The 16,580-nt window shown below is 31.4% G+C and overlaps 1 protein-coding gene across 4 annotated transcripts in view; it reads left to right on the forward strand.

Annotated features, from left to right (window-relative positions):
• The window catches only part of LOC100876912 (E3 ubiquitin-protein ligase Rnf220), a 341,536-nt gene that overhangs the window by 214,012 nt on the left and 110,944 nt on the right, over positions 1–16,580 (forward strand). Inside the window, exon 2 of one of the 4 annotated variants that reach the window (XM_076534799.1) lies at positions 299–401. The exons of the other annotated variants lie outside the window; for them this stretch is intronic. Within the exon in view, the coding sequence (XP_076390914.1) occupies positions 299–401 (103 nt within the window). The remainder of the gene's footprint in view (positions 1–298; positions 402–16,580) is intronic. 4 annotated transcript variants of the gene reach the window in all.

The following is a 16,580-nucleotide window of genomic DNA, read 5'->3' on the forward strand; positions in this document are numbered from 1 at the left end:
AGATTAATATTTTTGAACATCACTTGATGTTCATCTTTTTGAGCATTCACTTGCACTTTAAATTAATCTTTTTACGTTGCACTCTACTTGCATTCGAAATTAATTTTCTTGAGTATTATGTTTACATATTTCTGCAATTTTAATTGAATACCACTTATCCCTCAATGCATCGACATATTCAATAAACACCCGGTACATAAATTACACGACCGGATGTTTTGTAGACCCAGAGTAGTTGAAGTTATTGAATCGTTACACGGCCCTCGTACTAATAACACGTTTCTCTTCTCTGTTACAGGTAAGTGATCTCATGTATCCTGATGCTATTAGTCGTCAAAGTGGTAGAATGTCAGCTCGTTTTCATCGGCGACGATTTTATCTTTATACCGGGAACACGCACCGTAAGTAGGTGGGATATGCGATTGGGGCGAGAACAAGCAGGGAAAAGAAGGGAACTTGGTACCTTTCGACGCAATTGCTACACAGGAAATTGTATTCGTAAAGAAATCCGGTTTTATGGGATCGTATACGTTTCAAGTTATCGACGCGAAACGATTTTACGTTACGCATAAAAGTTTGATAAAATTTCGCGAAAACCCATAATGCCTTTTCCGCTGCTCGTCGAACTTAGCACGAGTCATGCTGTCGACTTTACTGGAAAATTATAACGCTCCGTAGTACGTATTTCGTTAATACGGAATGTCGTATGCTACATTGTATCGTACGGCTTTCGACAAACATACTTCTGGAATATTTGTACACAGGGTGTTCGTGTTTACGTACGATTCTCCACTGTTATTGTGCAAAATGAATTTCTAGTTAGAAATCTGTAGAATTTTCTGGGAAAATTTATTGCGATTGTTAAAAAGGCCAACTGCGGCTCCGATAGGACGCGTCCGAGCTAATCGGAACGATTCGGCAATCTTCGATAATTTACGGCGCGCCGGTTGCCGGACCGCGACGGTTGGCACGTGGCGATTAGAATAGATTTCGAAAGCGAATGGTAAAGACGTGTAGTGTAAATAGCTAATAAATTGTTAAATTAAAGGAGAGAGTCGTGGAATTCACTTCGAAATCTCAGCGATGACAGTGCGGATTAATGTAGAAAGATATACAGGGTGATTTAACTGTATTAAGTTATAACACCGTTTCCAGTGTTCATATAGGAAAATGTCAAAGAAGAAAAACAAGTGGCTTAACACATTGACTGCCACACTGAAACAATTGAAAATTGCATTAAGTAGTGTTTTAATTTTTAATAAATTTTACCAAATATTTTCACAATATCTTATTACATTTATTTTCCATAGATCCATGTAATTAATGCAACAATTTTTTATGAGGAAAGTGAACAAATTTTTAATAATACTCGTGTTAGATCAACTTAGCTTAAGTGTCACCCATATATGGATGACGCAGCAAACAATGTGTTAAACAACACTACATTGGGACCATTTTTTATTTGGAAGTGCAGCGGTGTATGTGAATTCAATGGCACTATTTTTTAAAATGCAAATGCAATTTTATTCGCACTTGGATTTCTCTTGCGATATTACGTAAAAAAGTAGCGGGCTACAATAGTAAAAATATTATTTCTTGAAGTATTTTAAGAAAATGCCGAAGCGCTTCATCGCAACCAAATTTGGATTTCTTCCAATAAGATAATAGCACCAGCACACACTTCACGAGTGATCATTCGATATTTAAGAAATAAGTACGGTAATAAACTCGTCGGCACGTACCTCAGTACCTTGGCTACTTTGCTCACACGATTTTTACTATGGGTTATTTAAAACATAAAATTTATTTTATCTTCACATAATCTTTAAATTTTATCTTCGAATTTTCAAATTTTTTAAATTCTGTAGAGGATCTAAAAGGAGGGGTAATAAAGTAATGAGCTATTGTAAACAGAGACCTCGTTAATTCAGTTATGAAAACAATTGCAGAGCGCTGTCTGAAATTTGTATAGTCTAATAAAGAAGCATTTGGGCATTTTCTACGAAAGAAATATTTTCTTAGAATACCTTGATAACTCATAATTTTTTTACTACTGTACCCCAACACTTTTTTTGCATAAAATAGTAAAAGGAATCCAACTGTATAAGAAAAGAGTCTAATGAAAATAAATTCAATGAAATAAATTTCAGTTGCAGGATATTTTACAAAGCAAGGGGTTGGATTATCAAGTAATAATCCAAACTTGTTATATTACAATAGTAACCCAAACCTTCTACATTACAGTAATACCTCAAGCTTGTTACAGTATAATAAGACTTATTAAATTATAATGAAATCAAACTTGTCAGATTATAATAATACCCTGACTTGTCACACTATAATAATAACTGAAACTGGTTACGTTATAATAAACCAAATGTGTTACATTAAAGATCTCAAATTTGATTAGATCAAATTAAAAACCTCGTTCAAAAATGTCTAAATTCTAACAGAAAAACGTCCACTAAAATACCCCATAAAACATGCTAGAAAGCATAAAACGCGGAAGAACCGGAAATCTAGGGGAATGAATTGCACGGTCACAAGAAAAGGAATGTAGAAGCATATGCTGTTCGCAGAAACGTTTCGGCATAAGGTGGAAGTGAAGTGCGACGAGGGTAAGAAAGGGGGATGAGCGGCGAAGAAGAAGAAGGATGGCTATTTGTCGCGAAGCTTCGTGTTGCTGGTTCTGAATAACAAACTGGTAGAAATAACAAACGCGTCGGTACATTGAAATAGCCCCGGTCGTATCTCACGGGCATGGACCCTCCGGGGGTTGCTCTGGGGGTAAGAGAAGGAAGGGTGGTACAGTCGGCTTATCGAGAAAGAAAGGTGGCGAGAAAAAGGACAGCGGGGTGGGTGGAAGATGGTGTCGCTGAGGCTCCTCTCGCGAAATCGCCTCCCAAATCTCGCGTGAAAATTACCCTATTGTGTCTGCCCCCGCTGCTAACACCCGTATTTCATCCCGCGGGTTACATAATCGGCTTTTTGTTTCACCTTTTTATCCCCCGTCGCCTCTTTCTCACATCTTCCGAAAACCGGGGACGAAGAAAAACTGGCCTCTCTGGATATCGTAAACTTCCTCCTCTCCTTTCTGGACCCGGTCGATTTGTTTCTGAGCACCTCTTCGTGGCTCACCACAGACCCCCAGGATCTGCCAAATCGACCGAGTTTCCTCTTCTTTCGCGTTGGACGGGACCTCTCTTAATCTTTCCATTACCAACCTCTTCTGTTCTTATACTTACCTTTGATGTATTTCTGCTACTACGTTGATTAAAATTATAGTTTGTATTTATATCGAGTGGTTACGTGTTTTATATTTGTATAAAGTGGTTAGATGTTTTTTATTTCTATCGAGTGGTTACATGTTTGTGTTTGAAACGAGTGGTTAGATGTTTTGTACTTGGATCCAGTGGTTACATGTTTCGTGTTCGAATCGGACGGGGAGGAGGGTTACGAATGTGGGATATACCGGGTGTTATAACGTGAAACGATGTGTTTCTTGGGTACAGTAGGGATTTCAAAGAAATAAGTTATTTTGGGGTCATGTCGAATTTTGGGAAAAGTAAAAAATTCTTTTGGTTAAATTTGTGACATATGTCACAAATTTAATTAAGGAATATTTGGACACAATTTAGAACGATTTAAGAAAAAATGTTTTAGTTCAATTCGTAACAATTAGTAGTCAGTTTTGACAGTTGCAAAATTGTTAAATCTGGAAATGCTAAGTTCCATTATCTTTAAATTCCCAAATTTCTAAATTCTAAAATTCCCAAATTCTCAAATTTCCAAAAATCTCAAATTTCCAAATTCTCAAATTTCCTAATTCTGAAATTCCTAAATACCCAAATTTCAAAGTTTTCAAATTCTCAAATTTCTTAATTTTGAAATTCACAAATACTCACATTTCTAAATTCTCAAATTTGCAAATTCCCAAATTTTCTAATCCTGGAATTCCCAAACACCCAAATTTCTAAATTCTCAAATTTCCAAATTTTTAAATTCTCGAATACAATCACAACTACTCAAATTTCTAAATTTTCAACTCTACATTCTAAACTTTCAAGTTTTCAAATTTGATATCCCCAAATTTTTCTAATATCGAAAATTCTGAGTGATTACGTTCTTAAAATTTAATTCATTCTCTGAAATTTAATATTTGCAAATATTCCAAATACCCAGTTCCTGAAATTTGGAAAATCCCCACTGATTTTTACAGATTAAATCACTTTCAGTCCACCGTTTGACGAATTTTTATGTAATTTTAATTGTGTTTAAAGAGGAGTGGCATTCACCCCCATGAAATTGTTTAATTGAATCGAACAAATTGTGTTTTTGGTAGCTCATTGCGATACAAATTTTCTGATTGGTTTCGTCCAAAAATATTGCATTGTTATATGTGTATATGAAATAATTAAATTGCCGTTTGTAACCGTTATTTCCGTATGAATATTTTACCCTTTAAAACAGTTTTCCGCAGATAAAAAAATATGTTGCTTATTTTCTGTTTATTACACGCTTGTTGTTTGTCAAAATAACGAGAGGTGCAAAATTCTTTATTACCAAATGTCTTGTATACGAGTATTCCTGTTTTCAAATTCCTAAATTTATAAATCTGGCTTTCTAATTTCGACACTTTGTTAAAATTCAAAATTTTCCTTTCATTCTCAAATTTAAGAATATTCAAATTTCTAAATTTTACTAAAATATCACAAAATTTCCAAAAATACAAATTTATAATGTTGCTAATTCTGAAGATACTCGAGATACTCAAATTTCAAAATTCCAAAATATACAAATTCTCAAGTAATAATTTTTCATAGTGTACAAATTTTTATTTTCTTAAATTTCAAAATGAACAAATTATCGAATTATCAAATTTCCAAATTTTAAAATCCTTCACTTCTCAAATTCCTAAACACAAATTTTGAAATGTATAAATCTTTAAATTCTCAAATTCCGAAACTCGCAAATTTAAAAATTTATAAATCCTTAAATTCTCTAATTCCTAACCTCAAAAATTTTGAAATGTATAAATCTTTAGTTTTTCAAATTCTCGAACTCACAAATTTGAAAATCTATAAATTCTTAAATTCTCAAATTTCCAAACACACAATTTCTCAAATCCCTAAATTTCCAAATTTCAAATTACACAAATTTTCGAACATTAAAATTTTCAGTTGTTCACTTTCTCAAACCCCATAATTGTCAGATTTTTAATTTAATAATTTATGAATTTGACTCTTTATTTATTTAACAATTTCATTTCTCATTTATTTAATAAATGAAATAAATCCTAGTTGCCCGTACCGTGCACACCGGTATCCATCATCCCCTCAATGGTCACTTCATCCACCCATCACAATTTTATAAAAACAGCAAAGAAATAGAAAATTGTCTAATAATTTCAGCTTTCGAATACTGTCCATTACCTCTGTTTCCGATAAATCTTTCCCGCATTAATCACCGAAAATATTCCCCTATAATAAGTATCATCTTTCACAGTAGCTTACAAAATTCCGTTCTCGTCACCTGGTACGGAAACCTGCTAGATATCACTGCTGCAAGTATCGGTTTCCAATTAATCCGTTTTAACAATCTCCCTCAGATCAACTTGTTTTATTTGCTCATCTCACAATACATCGCCACTTTAATAAGCGTCTGGTATAAAAATAGAAGACTGTGTACAATGCGCTAATAGTTCACATGTTTATATTTGAAGTTTTAACCAATAAATTAATTAAAATTATTCTGGCTCATTAGTTTTAATTTATTATTGAAATAACATGATGTTTCAATTTATTCTTAAAATAAATTAGAAGTAGTAAATTGAGTTGAACTATTAAATATTATGCACTATTTTACAGTAATATTGTATTTATAAATAAGATGAAGTGAGGGAGGGGGGAGTGCAGACTGGTTTTTGTAAAGTTGGTATTTAAACGTAAGTATTTTCAGTCTGCTATGTAAATTCTTAACGCTGTCGATATCGAACACTTTGCACAATTACTACTATTTAATTAATATTAACTAGGACCTTAATTTTCCTTGTACATTTTGATTTTGATAGGAAATTGTTTAAACTGTCAACTACTCTGCACTTTCCCCGAAAATGGGGTAAGAGCGTAGCTTGAAGTTAAATACTTTGAAACTTTATTTCATGTGCAATGGGGCAACAGCAGAATTATTAACAAATCTGCTATAAAATGGTTTTTACTGCATTATGCAAGTACTCTATACTGCAAGCAAGTACCCTTGGCTGAAATATAAAAGGGGATACAGTGAAACAAAACAAGGAAACAAACATACTAAATGGAGAAATTTTGCTCATATTGTAATAAAAATAACCTGTATATGCACTTGCCCCGTTTACGAACTTACCCCATTTCACCTTATAGTAACAAATATAATATAATTCTATTTGACACTAAATATAACACTTAATATATTTGTTATACGTCTGTATATTTATCACATATTTATCATTTTCATTAATATAATAAGTATGATATGTTAATACGGTAAACTTATCATACTTATGATAAGGTAAGCAATATCAATAACAAGAAAACAATAAGAAATTATATTACGGTGAAGAATAATATATTGCATAATAAGAGCAACAATACCTGTGTGTGCATATAAAATAGTTTGGTAATAAATAGGACACCCTATGCATTCAAAAGCGTAGCTACCTATTATCAGGTGTTATCGATGTACAAACGCACAGAGGGGTGAAGGTGGTGCGTTGCAAAGGGGTGAACAAGAGAAAGGAGAGAATGAGAAGATGATCTCTCCATCTACTGTTTGCTCATTCATTCCATGGGTGTATGTGAACGTTTACGATGTTCCTTTGTTGCCTTTTACTTTGTTCGATTTACCTTTTCGTGGAAAGAGAGCACTTATTAACGCGTTGAATGCCACAAAACAACCCTGTTGTACGGGCAATTATTCAGCATGCGTTGGTCAATTTTTTACAGCGATTGGGCTGATTTGGACTGAAATTTTACGTCGAGCAAATAGGCCACTTTCAAAATTTTTATTGTATTAATTCTTATACTATAGAAAAATTATGAAATTTTCAGATATTCAAGTTTTTGTACTTTTATGTTCTTATATAGATAAGAACATAAATTAAGACATTTTCATACTTTCTATATTTTCAATTTTCAGATTCTCAAATTTTTTATATTTTAAAATTTCATTAAAACTTAACGAAATTAAGAAGACAATAAAAATTTAGAATGGGACACGTAAGAAGCAATATTTTGACGGGTTCCGTAAATCTGACGTAAACTTCTCGGATCTTCCCGCATTGTCTTGTCAAACTTTCTCGATCATGTCGCGGCGAGGTTGTCCGTGAGTAGGAACGCGAACGAGTCGCAGAAAAACACTGAAAACTGGCAAAAAGTAGCGAGGGTAGGATGAACGCGTCTCTTATTGGCAAACTTGACCATGAGCTTGTCACAGCGAGAGAGAGAGACGGGGACAGGAACGAGGGACAAAAGTGGACTGATGTCCCGTTAATTTACAATTTGCCAACGTTGATGCTGGCCATCTGCTGCCGATTCACTGCGGTCACCCTATTTCTGAGCCCCCCGTCTACCTGCATCGCTGATCGTTTTGTCTCAATAACCATAACTTTGACGCATCAAAGCTGGCTATATCATTGAAAACCGAAACACGTTCCTCAATATACGCGTACAGTTACTCGCATTAGTATTTGAACACTGCGGTACTCTTGTATTTTCATATTAGAGTTTGCGAATCTAGTATGTTGTATTTGAGAATCTAGGGACTTCAGTCCATAGTTATTAAAGCATATGGGTATTTAGGATTTTTTTGGGTTCTGGAATCTAAGTGATAAGACATTTTGTGATTTGGGAATTTAGGGAGTTGGAAAGCAAGAAATTTAAAGAAACTTGGTATTTGGAGATCTAGGGATTTTGGAGCATACAAATTAAGGAATGCGGGTATTTGGGAATTTTTGGATTTCGGAATTTAAGTACTAAGAAATTTTGAAATTTGGGAATCTAGGGATTTTTATGTCTAGTAATTTATTAATCTTAGAATTTAAAAATCTAGGGACTTTGGGGCGTAGTAATTAAGGGAAGTGTGTATTTGGTAATCTTTGGATTTCGAAATCTAGGTATTAGGGTATTTTGGAATTTGAGAATCTAGGAATTTGGATGTCTAGGACTTTAAGAACCTTAGTATTTGGGGATCTAGGGAGTTTAGGACGTAGGGATTAAGGAATGTAGATATTTGGAAACCTGGGGATTTAGAAATTTAAACATTTAGAAATCTTGAGATTCAAAAATCTAGAGATAAGGGAACATAGGAATTCGAGAATCTAGGAATTAGGAAATTTAGGGATTTCATGTCCTAGAAATTTAGGGACATAAGTATTTGAATATTTTAGGACATCGGAATCTAGGGATTTCTAAGTCTAGGAATTCACAAATCTTGGAATTTGGGAATCTAGGGATTTTGCGGTGTAAGAATTAAAATACTTGGGTATTTGGAAATCTTGAGATTAAAAAACCTAGGAACTTCAGAACATAGAAATTTGGGGAACCTGGAATATACAAATTTGAACATTTATCAACTTAGAAATTTGTAATTTTTTAAATTTTCAAATTTAAGTAATTTAAAAATATATAAATTAGAATAGCTGAACATTAGTAAAAAGATATTTAAAAATTGATAAACATAAAAATATATGAACTTTCTAAATTTAAAAACATATTAATGTAGTGACGTAGAAAGTGAAAAATTGTTAAGTTTGTATACGAATGTAAATGAACTTCACCGAAGAGAAGGCAACGTTGTATCCGAGTGCACAGTAAGCCTAAGTCGACTGACCCGCAGGAATCTTTACAATGAAGGTTATAAAACGTGGCAGAATTGACAAAGCGAGAAGAAAAGAACGAAAACAGGAGCGGAAAGAGCAAATCTTCGTTCAGGTATTGTCCGATCAGAAAGCAGCTTGGAAGATGTCTTTCTTTTCCATGGACGGACTCGAAGGTTCGCCGAGTTTCTCCTTTTATCATTTTTATTAGACTCTGTTCGCTATCGTTATTGAGGCCCAGCCGGGGTTTATAGTTTATAGTACCGGTGTTATTCAGTAGGCAGAAAATACCACGATAAAATCCTACGGCCCGCAAGTGTGAGGACTCTCGACTCGTGTACATTCCATCGATATCATAAATTCTTTAAAACGATCAAACGTCCGGGAAATATGACGAGAATTTTGCTGAAGATTCAATATGAACATAGTTTGTTTAGAGCTCACGTTTGATGTTGGAAAATTTCGAATTTCTCTGTTTGAAGATTTTGGTACAAAATTGGTACAGTAAAAATTCGATATAAGTGAAAATGATGTACATGATTATAGATAAGAAGCTCGTTCATCGGGAGATATAACGTAATCCACATTTGGGTATATCCGTGAAATAATACCAATGAAAATATAAAACTTTCTTATTTTTGATTCTTCTGTTACGAAACTTTTATCGATAGATTTTTGACACTTTTTTGAATAAAAAGATATCAAACACCATATAATTTCGACTACATTTACTAACTTAATAAATAATAAGTTTAAAACGCGAAGAAGGCGAGTGAAAAAGAAACGCTTTAATTGTGACAGTCGACAAAGATCAAATCTGTTATATTGTTTACAATATTAATGCGTTGCCAATTTTTCTATTTCCAGTCCTTTTTGTCATACAACTCTTTCCATCACATTCTTGACATTTTTTTTTAATTAAAATGAGACCAAACATGACATAATCCGAAAAATATTTACATGTAATAACTTAAGGAAGTTAAATCATCAATGTCAGAAAACCATAGATACGATTTCGAATGTCGACGTGTCACGTGGTTATCCGAATAGCATCGGAAAGAAACGAAATTACCCGATGTGTCATTACTCGTCTGTTTACCGCCTACTTAATATTCTAAAGGCTCGACATAAATAAAACGCTTGAAATTACAAGTAAATATATTTCGAATTACATCATGTTTGGTCTCATTTTAATCAGGAAAGTGTCACAAATATGTTGGTAAAAGTTTTTGCAGCAAAAATGCAAGCAAAAAGGTTTTATTCGTGCATTAGAATATGTTACTACTTGTTTATGTTCAGTCACTCGGTCGCTTCAGCTGCTCGTTTTTTTCTACGTTCGGTAAACTTCGGTCAGTGTCGGAACTTCTTCCTTGTATCAACGTAAGTGTTGGTTAAAGAAGAAGAGTTTTTAAATTTGCTAGTTTCGAAATTCTCAAATGTGCAAGCTCTCAAATTCCGAAATGGCAAATTTTAAAGTGCAAACACTGTATGACTGTAAGATTCGAAGATTCTAAAATTCTCAAATTATGGTCACACCCAAGTACATACACGCATTCAGCCCTAATACAGATATTAGCATTAAAGGACGATTCGGTTATGCGAGTTCGACCATGGGGTAGACCACTAGCCATAAATTTGTGATCGCAGACATTTATATTCGTCAAAGTGAGCGATATGAAGCGTAAATAAGTTGGCTGCGAACTTGAAACGCTTTGTACCTTCGCGAAATGGTTTTACCTCCTGTACCTCGATTCTTCTTTCGTGGCGACACAAACGCGTGTAAACACCTAGCTGCTAGCTGTTTGCTATAAATCATCGTTATTGCTTCCAGCTGATTGCCTTTAGGATATTTCACTCGCTCCTTTAGAGGTAACCTGGCTATTTATCGCTGGGACACTTCTTTTATTTTTAATATTAACCCCTTAGGGGTTATGTCTAGTGACTAAATGCTCCGACTAGGATTTTTGGGACCTCTGGTGGAAAATTGAGAAATTCTGACGATTCTTGTTTATCTTGTGTTCTTTTGACTGATAAGTACAGTAGATATTTTTTTCAAAAACGTGGAAATATATGACTTAATAATTTCAAGATTTTGAACCCAAAAAGCAATATGTTGTCATACTTTCTTTTCAGAAATGTTCTTTGCACAATATTTAAGAAGCATAGAGCTAATTTTTGCAATTTTGCTCTTGACACTTTTTAAAGTTTTTAAAGCGAAATTTCAAATAATTTTTCTGTACATTTACAGTATTTTATAATAATCCAAAATATTAAATTACAATGCAATGTACTATAATATAAATATATTATATTTAAATTATTTATACCCTTATGAATATGCAGAAATACATTTCTTAAATATATTTAACTTCACATTACTTAAATTTATTTTCACATTTAAAATATAGAATGAAAAATTAAAATGATGAAAACTATTCTTCAAAATAAAAACGATGTCCGTTATTTTGTCAGGTTTGGTTATTCTAGCGTGAATTCCAAATCAGTTTTTAAGTTTATAATTAAATAACGAGTTTTGTACAACATTATTCGGTTATGTTAAATTACTCCAACATTTTCTAATTAAAACGTCCGACGCGTTTGATTAATAAAAGCAAAGAGACAATATGTAAATGTAAATTAGTGAATACGAATGTTATCGCAACTATGCGACGCGTAATTTTCGTTTCAAAATATACCTATTTAACTTCTGGTATAATTCATTTCATTTTATCAGAATATTCTTAGAGACTATATGAGAGGATCAAACTGAAAATATATGAAAGGCACATATTTCCATATCTGGAATTTTTTTTATTCAGTGCTTAAGAATCTTTTTTCTTAAATAGAGACATTAAAAAATAATTAATAATTAATAATTTAGGATTGACTAAAAATTCTCTTTCATACTGAAAATAAATTCTACGTTTTTTAAATAAAAATTTTAAACAAATTAACGCTGTTTCAAAAATAATCAGTAACAATTCAATTTAATTTTTTTAATTCAATAATTCCATATTATTTGTATTTCCAATAAAATTGTAAAGTATGTGATTATTTTTTGTTCAAATTGTTTTTTAATTTTATTACTACATTTTGTAATATATTGTTACATATTATGTTTTATACAATATATGTAATATTTGTAGTACAATTTCATTATAAATTATATAATATTATAAGTGTATACAATTAAAAAAAAATTATAAATATTTAAATTAATTTAACAATTAATTATAAATATATATAAATATAATTAAATTTTAAATTATAAATATTAAATATGTGATAAATATGTAATATAAGTATATATTTTTATACATGCAATATTTAAATATATTTTTATAAATGTTGCACATAATACAATATCGTATATTATAAAAGAATATATGTTTATACGAACAAAGAACAATTCATTATTCTCAAATATGTTTCCGTTATTTAAAATTTTAATTTGGATATTATTCCGCCCAACCCTGACATATTTGTTAAAACTTTTTCGTGTCACGTCGTTGAACCTTACTTATTGTACGAAATACTGAAACAGACAAAATTCCGTAGCATTATAAATTCTCATTAATGCTTTTGCACTGGTATCCCATCCTCGTGTCTTTGTTTAAACTAAATTAGAATATTTTTTACATTTTTCATTTTAACGTTACTGCTCGTGTAATGCGTTTTAGCTTAATAATAAATCAAAGCTGAACGTTATTAGCTTCTCTCCTTGTGGCGATGTATTTAAATTTTAACATTTCAATTCAATAGTGAACGAATCATTCACGATCAAAGCTCCATTGATTCATTCTCAGTAATTCTATTTGTGCAGCTACTTTTCGTTAAAAGTTAATGTATTATTATGTAGGATTATGAGCAAAAAAGTGTAATAACGTTGTAAGAAATCTGGGGTTAAAAAATAATCGCTTTCAAAAGTAAAAGTATCGTACTTTTTGAATAGTCGGTTATTATTTTATAAAAAAAGTATTCTTTCTCGTATCGAATGAATTGATCATTGTGTTGTGTTTAAGAAATATCTCTTGACAAAATTTCCAGGTATTTTGTATTGTAATTATTCTTTAATTATTCATTATTTTTTCTATTTTATTGTTAAGTGGAATTTAAGTTCAGAAATTTGTTGTCATGAAACACAAAGATTTTTTTGTCAAAGTACTACTTTTCTTTAGTAAGAATAAAAGAGTAAGATATGTTGATAGTATGATTGAAAATAATTATGAAATTATTGAGAGAAGAAATAGCAAAATAATTGAATAAATAGAAATAAACGAATATTGATATTATTAAATAAATAAATAAATATTATAAATAAATTAATAAAAATGGTAAATATCATTGATGAATAAAATACATAATAATAGATTAATATATAAATGTACAACAAAATTTTTATAAATACTTTTTATTAAATTGTGAATTTCAATAATTATCATATAATATTAGTTAAAAATTTGTATTGGAGTTTAGTTTTTTCATAGTAACATTTAATTCAAGTATAAGAAAAATAAGTTTAATTTTTAATAATTTTGCTTTAACATAATGTTTCTGAAATTTTTTAAAATTTGTTATCACATTGAAATTTTTTATCCTATTCAAATTTTTAATTATATTGAAATAGTTGATTACACAAAAACTTCTTATATTTAAATTTTGTATCATATTGAAAATTTTAATTATATTAAAACTTTATATTATTAAGAAATAATTAAAATTTATTAAATGTTATAAAAAATGTAGTGCATTTTTATTTTTATTTTGAAATTTTTTATAATATTTAAATTTTTAATTGCATGTATCGTATTAAAGCATTTAATTGCATAAAAATTTTCAATTACAGTGAAATGTATCATACTAAAATTTTTAATTACATTGAGGTGTCTAATTACCTTAACATTTATTGAAATTTTGTTATATATTATGAACACATACATGTAACGAAAGATTAGAACCAAAAATAAACAGAAGTTATAAAATTCTTGTTAATCTATTTATCATAATTTGTGTTTAAAAAATTTATTTAATTATACAAGAAACTGTACAAGGAGCTTTGGTTATTAGCAAAACTTTTATTAAATAATATAAAGTTCGCTGAAAAAACACCTATCAAATATTAATATAACCGCGAATATAAGTTTGAACGTAAATAGAGCGTTGCCATAATGAAAAAATGGGGGAGCGTTAATTTTCCCATTAACAGTCTCCACTCGAATAGCACTAAATCTCGTAAACCCCGACCGAAGCCGATAAGTGATTTTTCTAAGGTTTTGCTTATAATCCTTGCCCCTAAGGGCTCGTTGCAAATGGTTTTGTGTCGGATATTAAAGTAGAATGACTAGTGTCGACGATGATCGAGCTAAAACCATATTGAGCAGCTTTTTTCCAGGGGAATCTATGAGGAAGTTTATGGATTCTTTAGTTTCATTTTATTAATAATTATTTTGGACGTGTTTATTTGTGTAAATTAAATGGGTAAATGCAAACGTCAGTTTCTTTATTCAGTTGTTAATAATACAAAAGTACGTAAAAATTATTGGGCCAATAATCATAGCAGTCAAGGCCCATATAAAATCAATCAATGAAACAATAAAAATTATTATTGTTATTGTTGTTGTTGTTATTATGATTATTATTTTTATTATTATCATGATTATTATTATTATTATTATTATTATTATTACAGTTATTATGGGTTTACTTTATCTTGAAAATATGTATTTTATTTATTGAGTTTCATTTGTTTTATTTGTTGGAGCAAAGTAGATGTATTATTTGTTTTTGTTTTGTTGAATTTCAAATTCTCAAATGTACCAAATTCAAAATTACTAAATTACCTAATTCTCATATTACTAAATTACAAAATTCTAAACGATCAAATTTAAAAATCTCTGATTTTTAAAAATTTGAAATTTCTGTGTCTATAAATCTCTAAACTTAATACTGTTTTCCTTGCAACTATAGTGAAAATTACCTTAAAGTAAGGAAATTTATGTTTACATTAAATGCAACTCTGATATATGTTCTTTTAAAAAAAAAATTTATTAATACATTTAACTGCAACGATCTTTCGAGAATTATGCTATTATCTACTCGAAGTTGATTAGTTGAATGATGAGTTAGCTCGTTCCTACAACTAATCAGAAGGAGTTGAAAGTTAACTTAATCTAATCTATAAATACACAGTTAATTTAACCTAACCGATAAATATATAGCTACATATAACCTAACCGAGAAATATATAGCTAGATGTGACCTAATCGATAAGTATATAGTTAATCTAACCTAATCGATAAATATATAGCTAGATATAACCCAACCAGCAAATACATGGCCACAAATAACCCAACCGATAAAGTCGATCAGAAACGAGGGAGTCAAAGGTGTCCCAGTGAAGAACCGAGTACTGAGATCACGAAGATCCATCCAGCATTCGGTGTCTTGTTCTAACGAGGATTAAGTGGGTATCGTTGAAAGTCCCGTATTGAACGTCGGACATCCTTTGGATCCTTTGAACGCAGGAGATGCTGGTAGTCGGCGATGTCCCGGACGAAGGTGAAGGAAGGAAGGTGGAAGAGGAGAGGTGGCACACCAGAAGAGGAGGAGGTTTGGGGGGGCATCAGTCAAGGGATTAGCGGGATTAGCCCTCGAGGGGGACTTGTTAATTGCTCGGTAGGCTGCCAGTAGAGAGATGAGCTGGATACGTGTGGGGAGAGCAGAGAATACGCGTTCTCCACGTAACAGCGGAAAGGGAGGATACAAATCACGGCAGAGTTACAGACTTAAGGAGGCTTACTAGCTCTGCTTGCGATCGTCTTGTTGCATTTGCACCGTGTTTGCCTCCTCTTGCATCGCACTGATCTCCGACTTCCTTCGATAACCTGGGCATGTTCTTTTGGCTACTTGCAAATTGTTTTTTTTTTCGAAACTTATCTTAATATGGCTGTTTAGTTTTCATTTTAAATAATGAACGAAAATAAATCACTGGGTCTATAATAAAGAGCCTTAACAATATCTTTATCGCGACTTTGAGTATACCTGTTTCGACCAAAAGGTATCTTGTGACAACTTTCGCTTGAATGTAAATAATTTGCAAAACTGTTGGGATTTCAAATTATCAGTTAAATGTAGATAAGGTGAAGTGGGGTAGTGGGGTAAACGGGGCAAGTGCGTATACAGGCTTTTTTTATTACAATATGAGCGTTTCTCCATTTAGTATGTTTGTTTCCTTGTTTTATTTCACTATATGCCCTTTTACATTTCAGCTAAGAGTACTTGTTTGCAGTAAAAAGCATTTTATAGCAGATTTGTTAATAATTCTGCTCTTACCCCATTGCACATGAAATAAAGTTTCAAAGTATTTAACTTCAAGTTACGCTCTTACCCCATTTTCGGGGAAAGTGCAGAGTAGTTGACATTTTAAACAATTTCCTATCAAAATCAAAATGTACAAGGAAAATTAAGGTCCTACTTAATATTAATTAAATAGTAGTAATTGTGCGAAGCATTCGATATCGACAGCGTTAAGCATTTACATAGCAGACTGAAAATACTTACGTTTAAATACTAACTTTACAAAAATCAGTCTGCACTTTCCCCATTTCACTTTAATTTGAGGAATATATTTATACATTGATGTGTTTTTATTAGAGATTATTTAATTGGGTTGCAAATTCTAGTTTAATTCGTCAATTTACAAAATATAACAGCGGTGTACACTAAAATG

Source organism: Megachile rotundata, chromosome 8, assembly GCF_050947335.1.
Source record: "Megachile rotundata isolate GNS110a chromosome 8, iyMegRotu1, whole genome shotgun sequence".
Classification (NCBI taxonomy): Eukaryota; Metazoa; Arthropoda; class Insecta; order Hymenoptera; family Megachilidae; genus Megachile; species Megachile rotundata.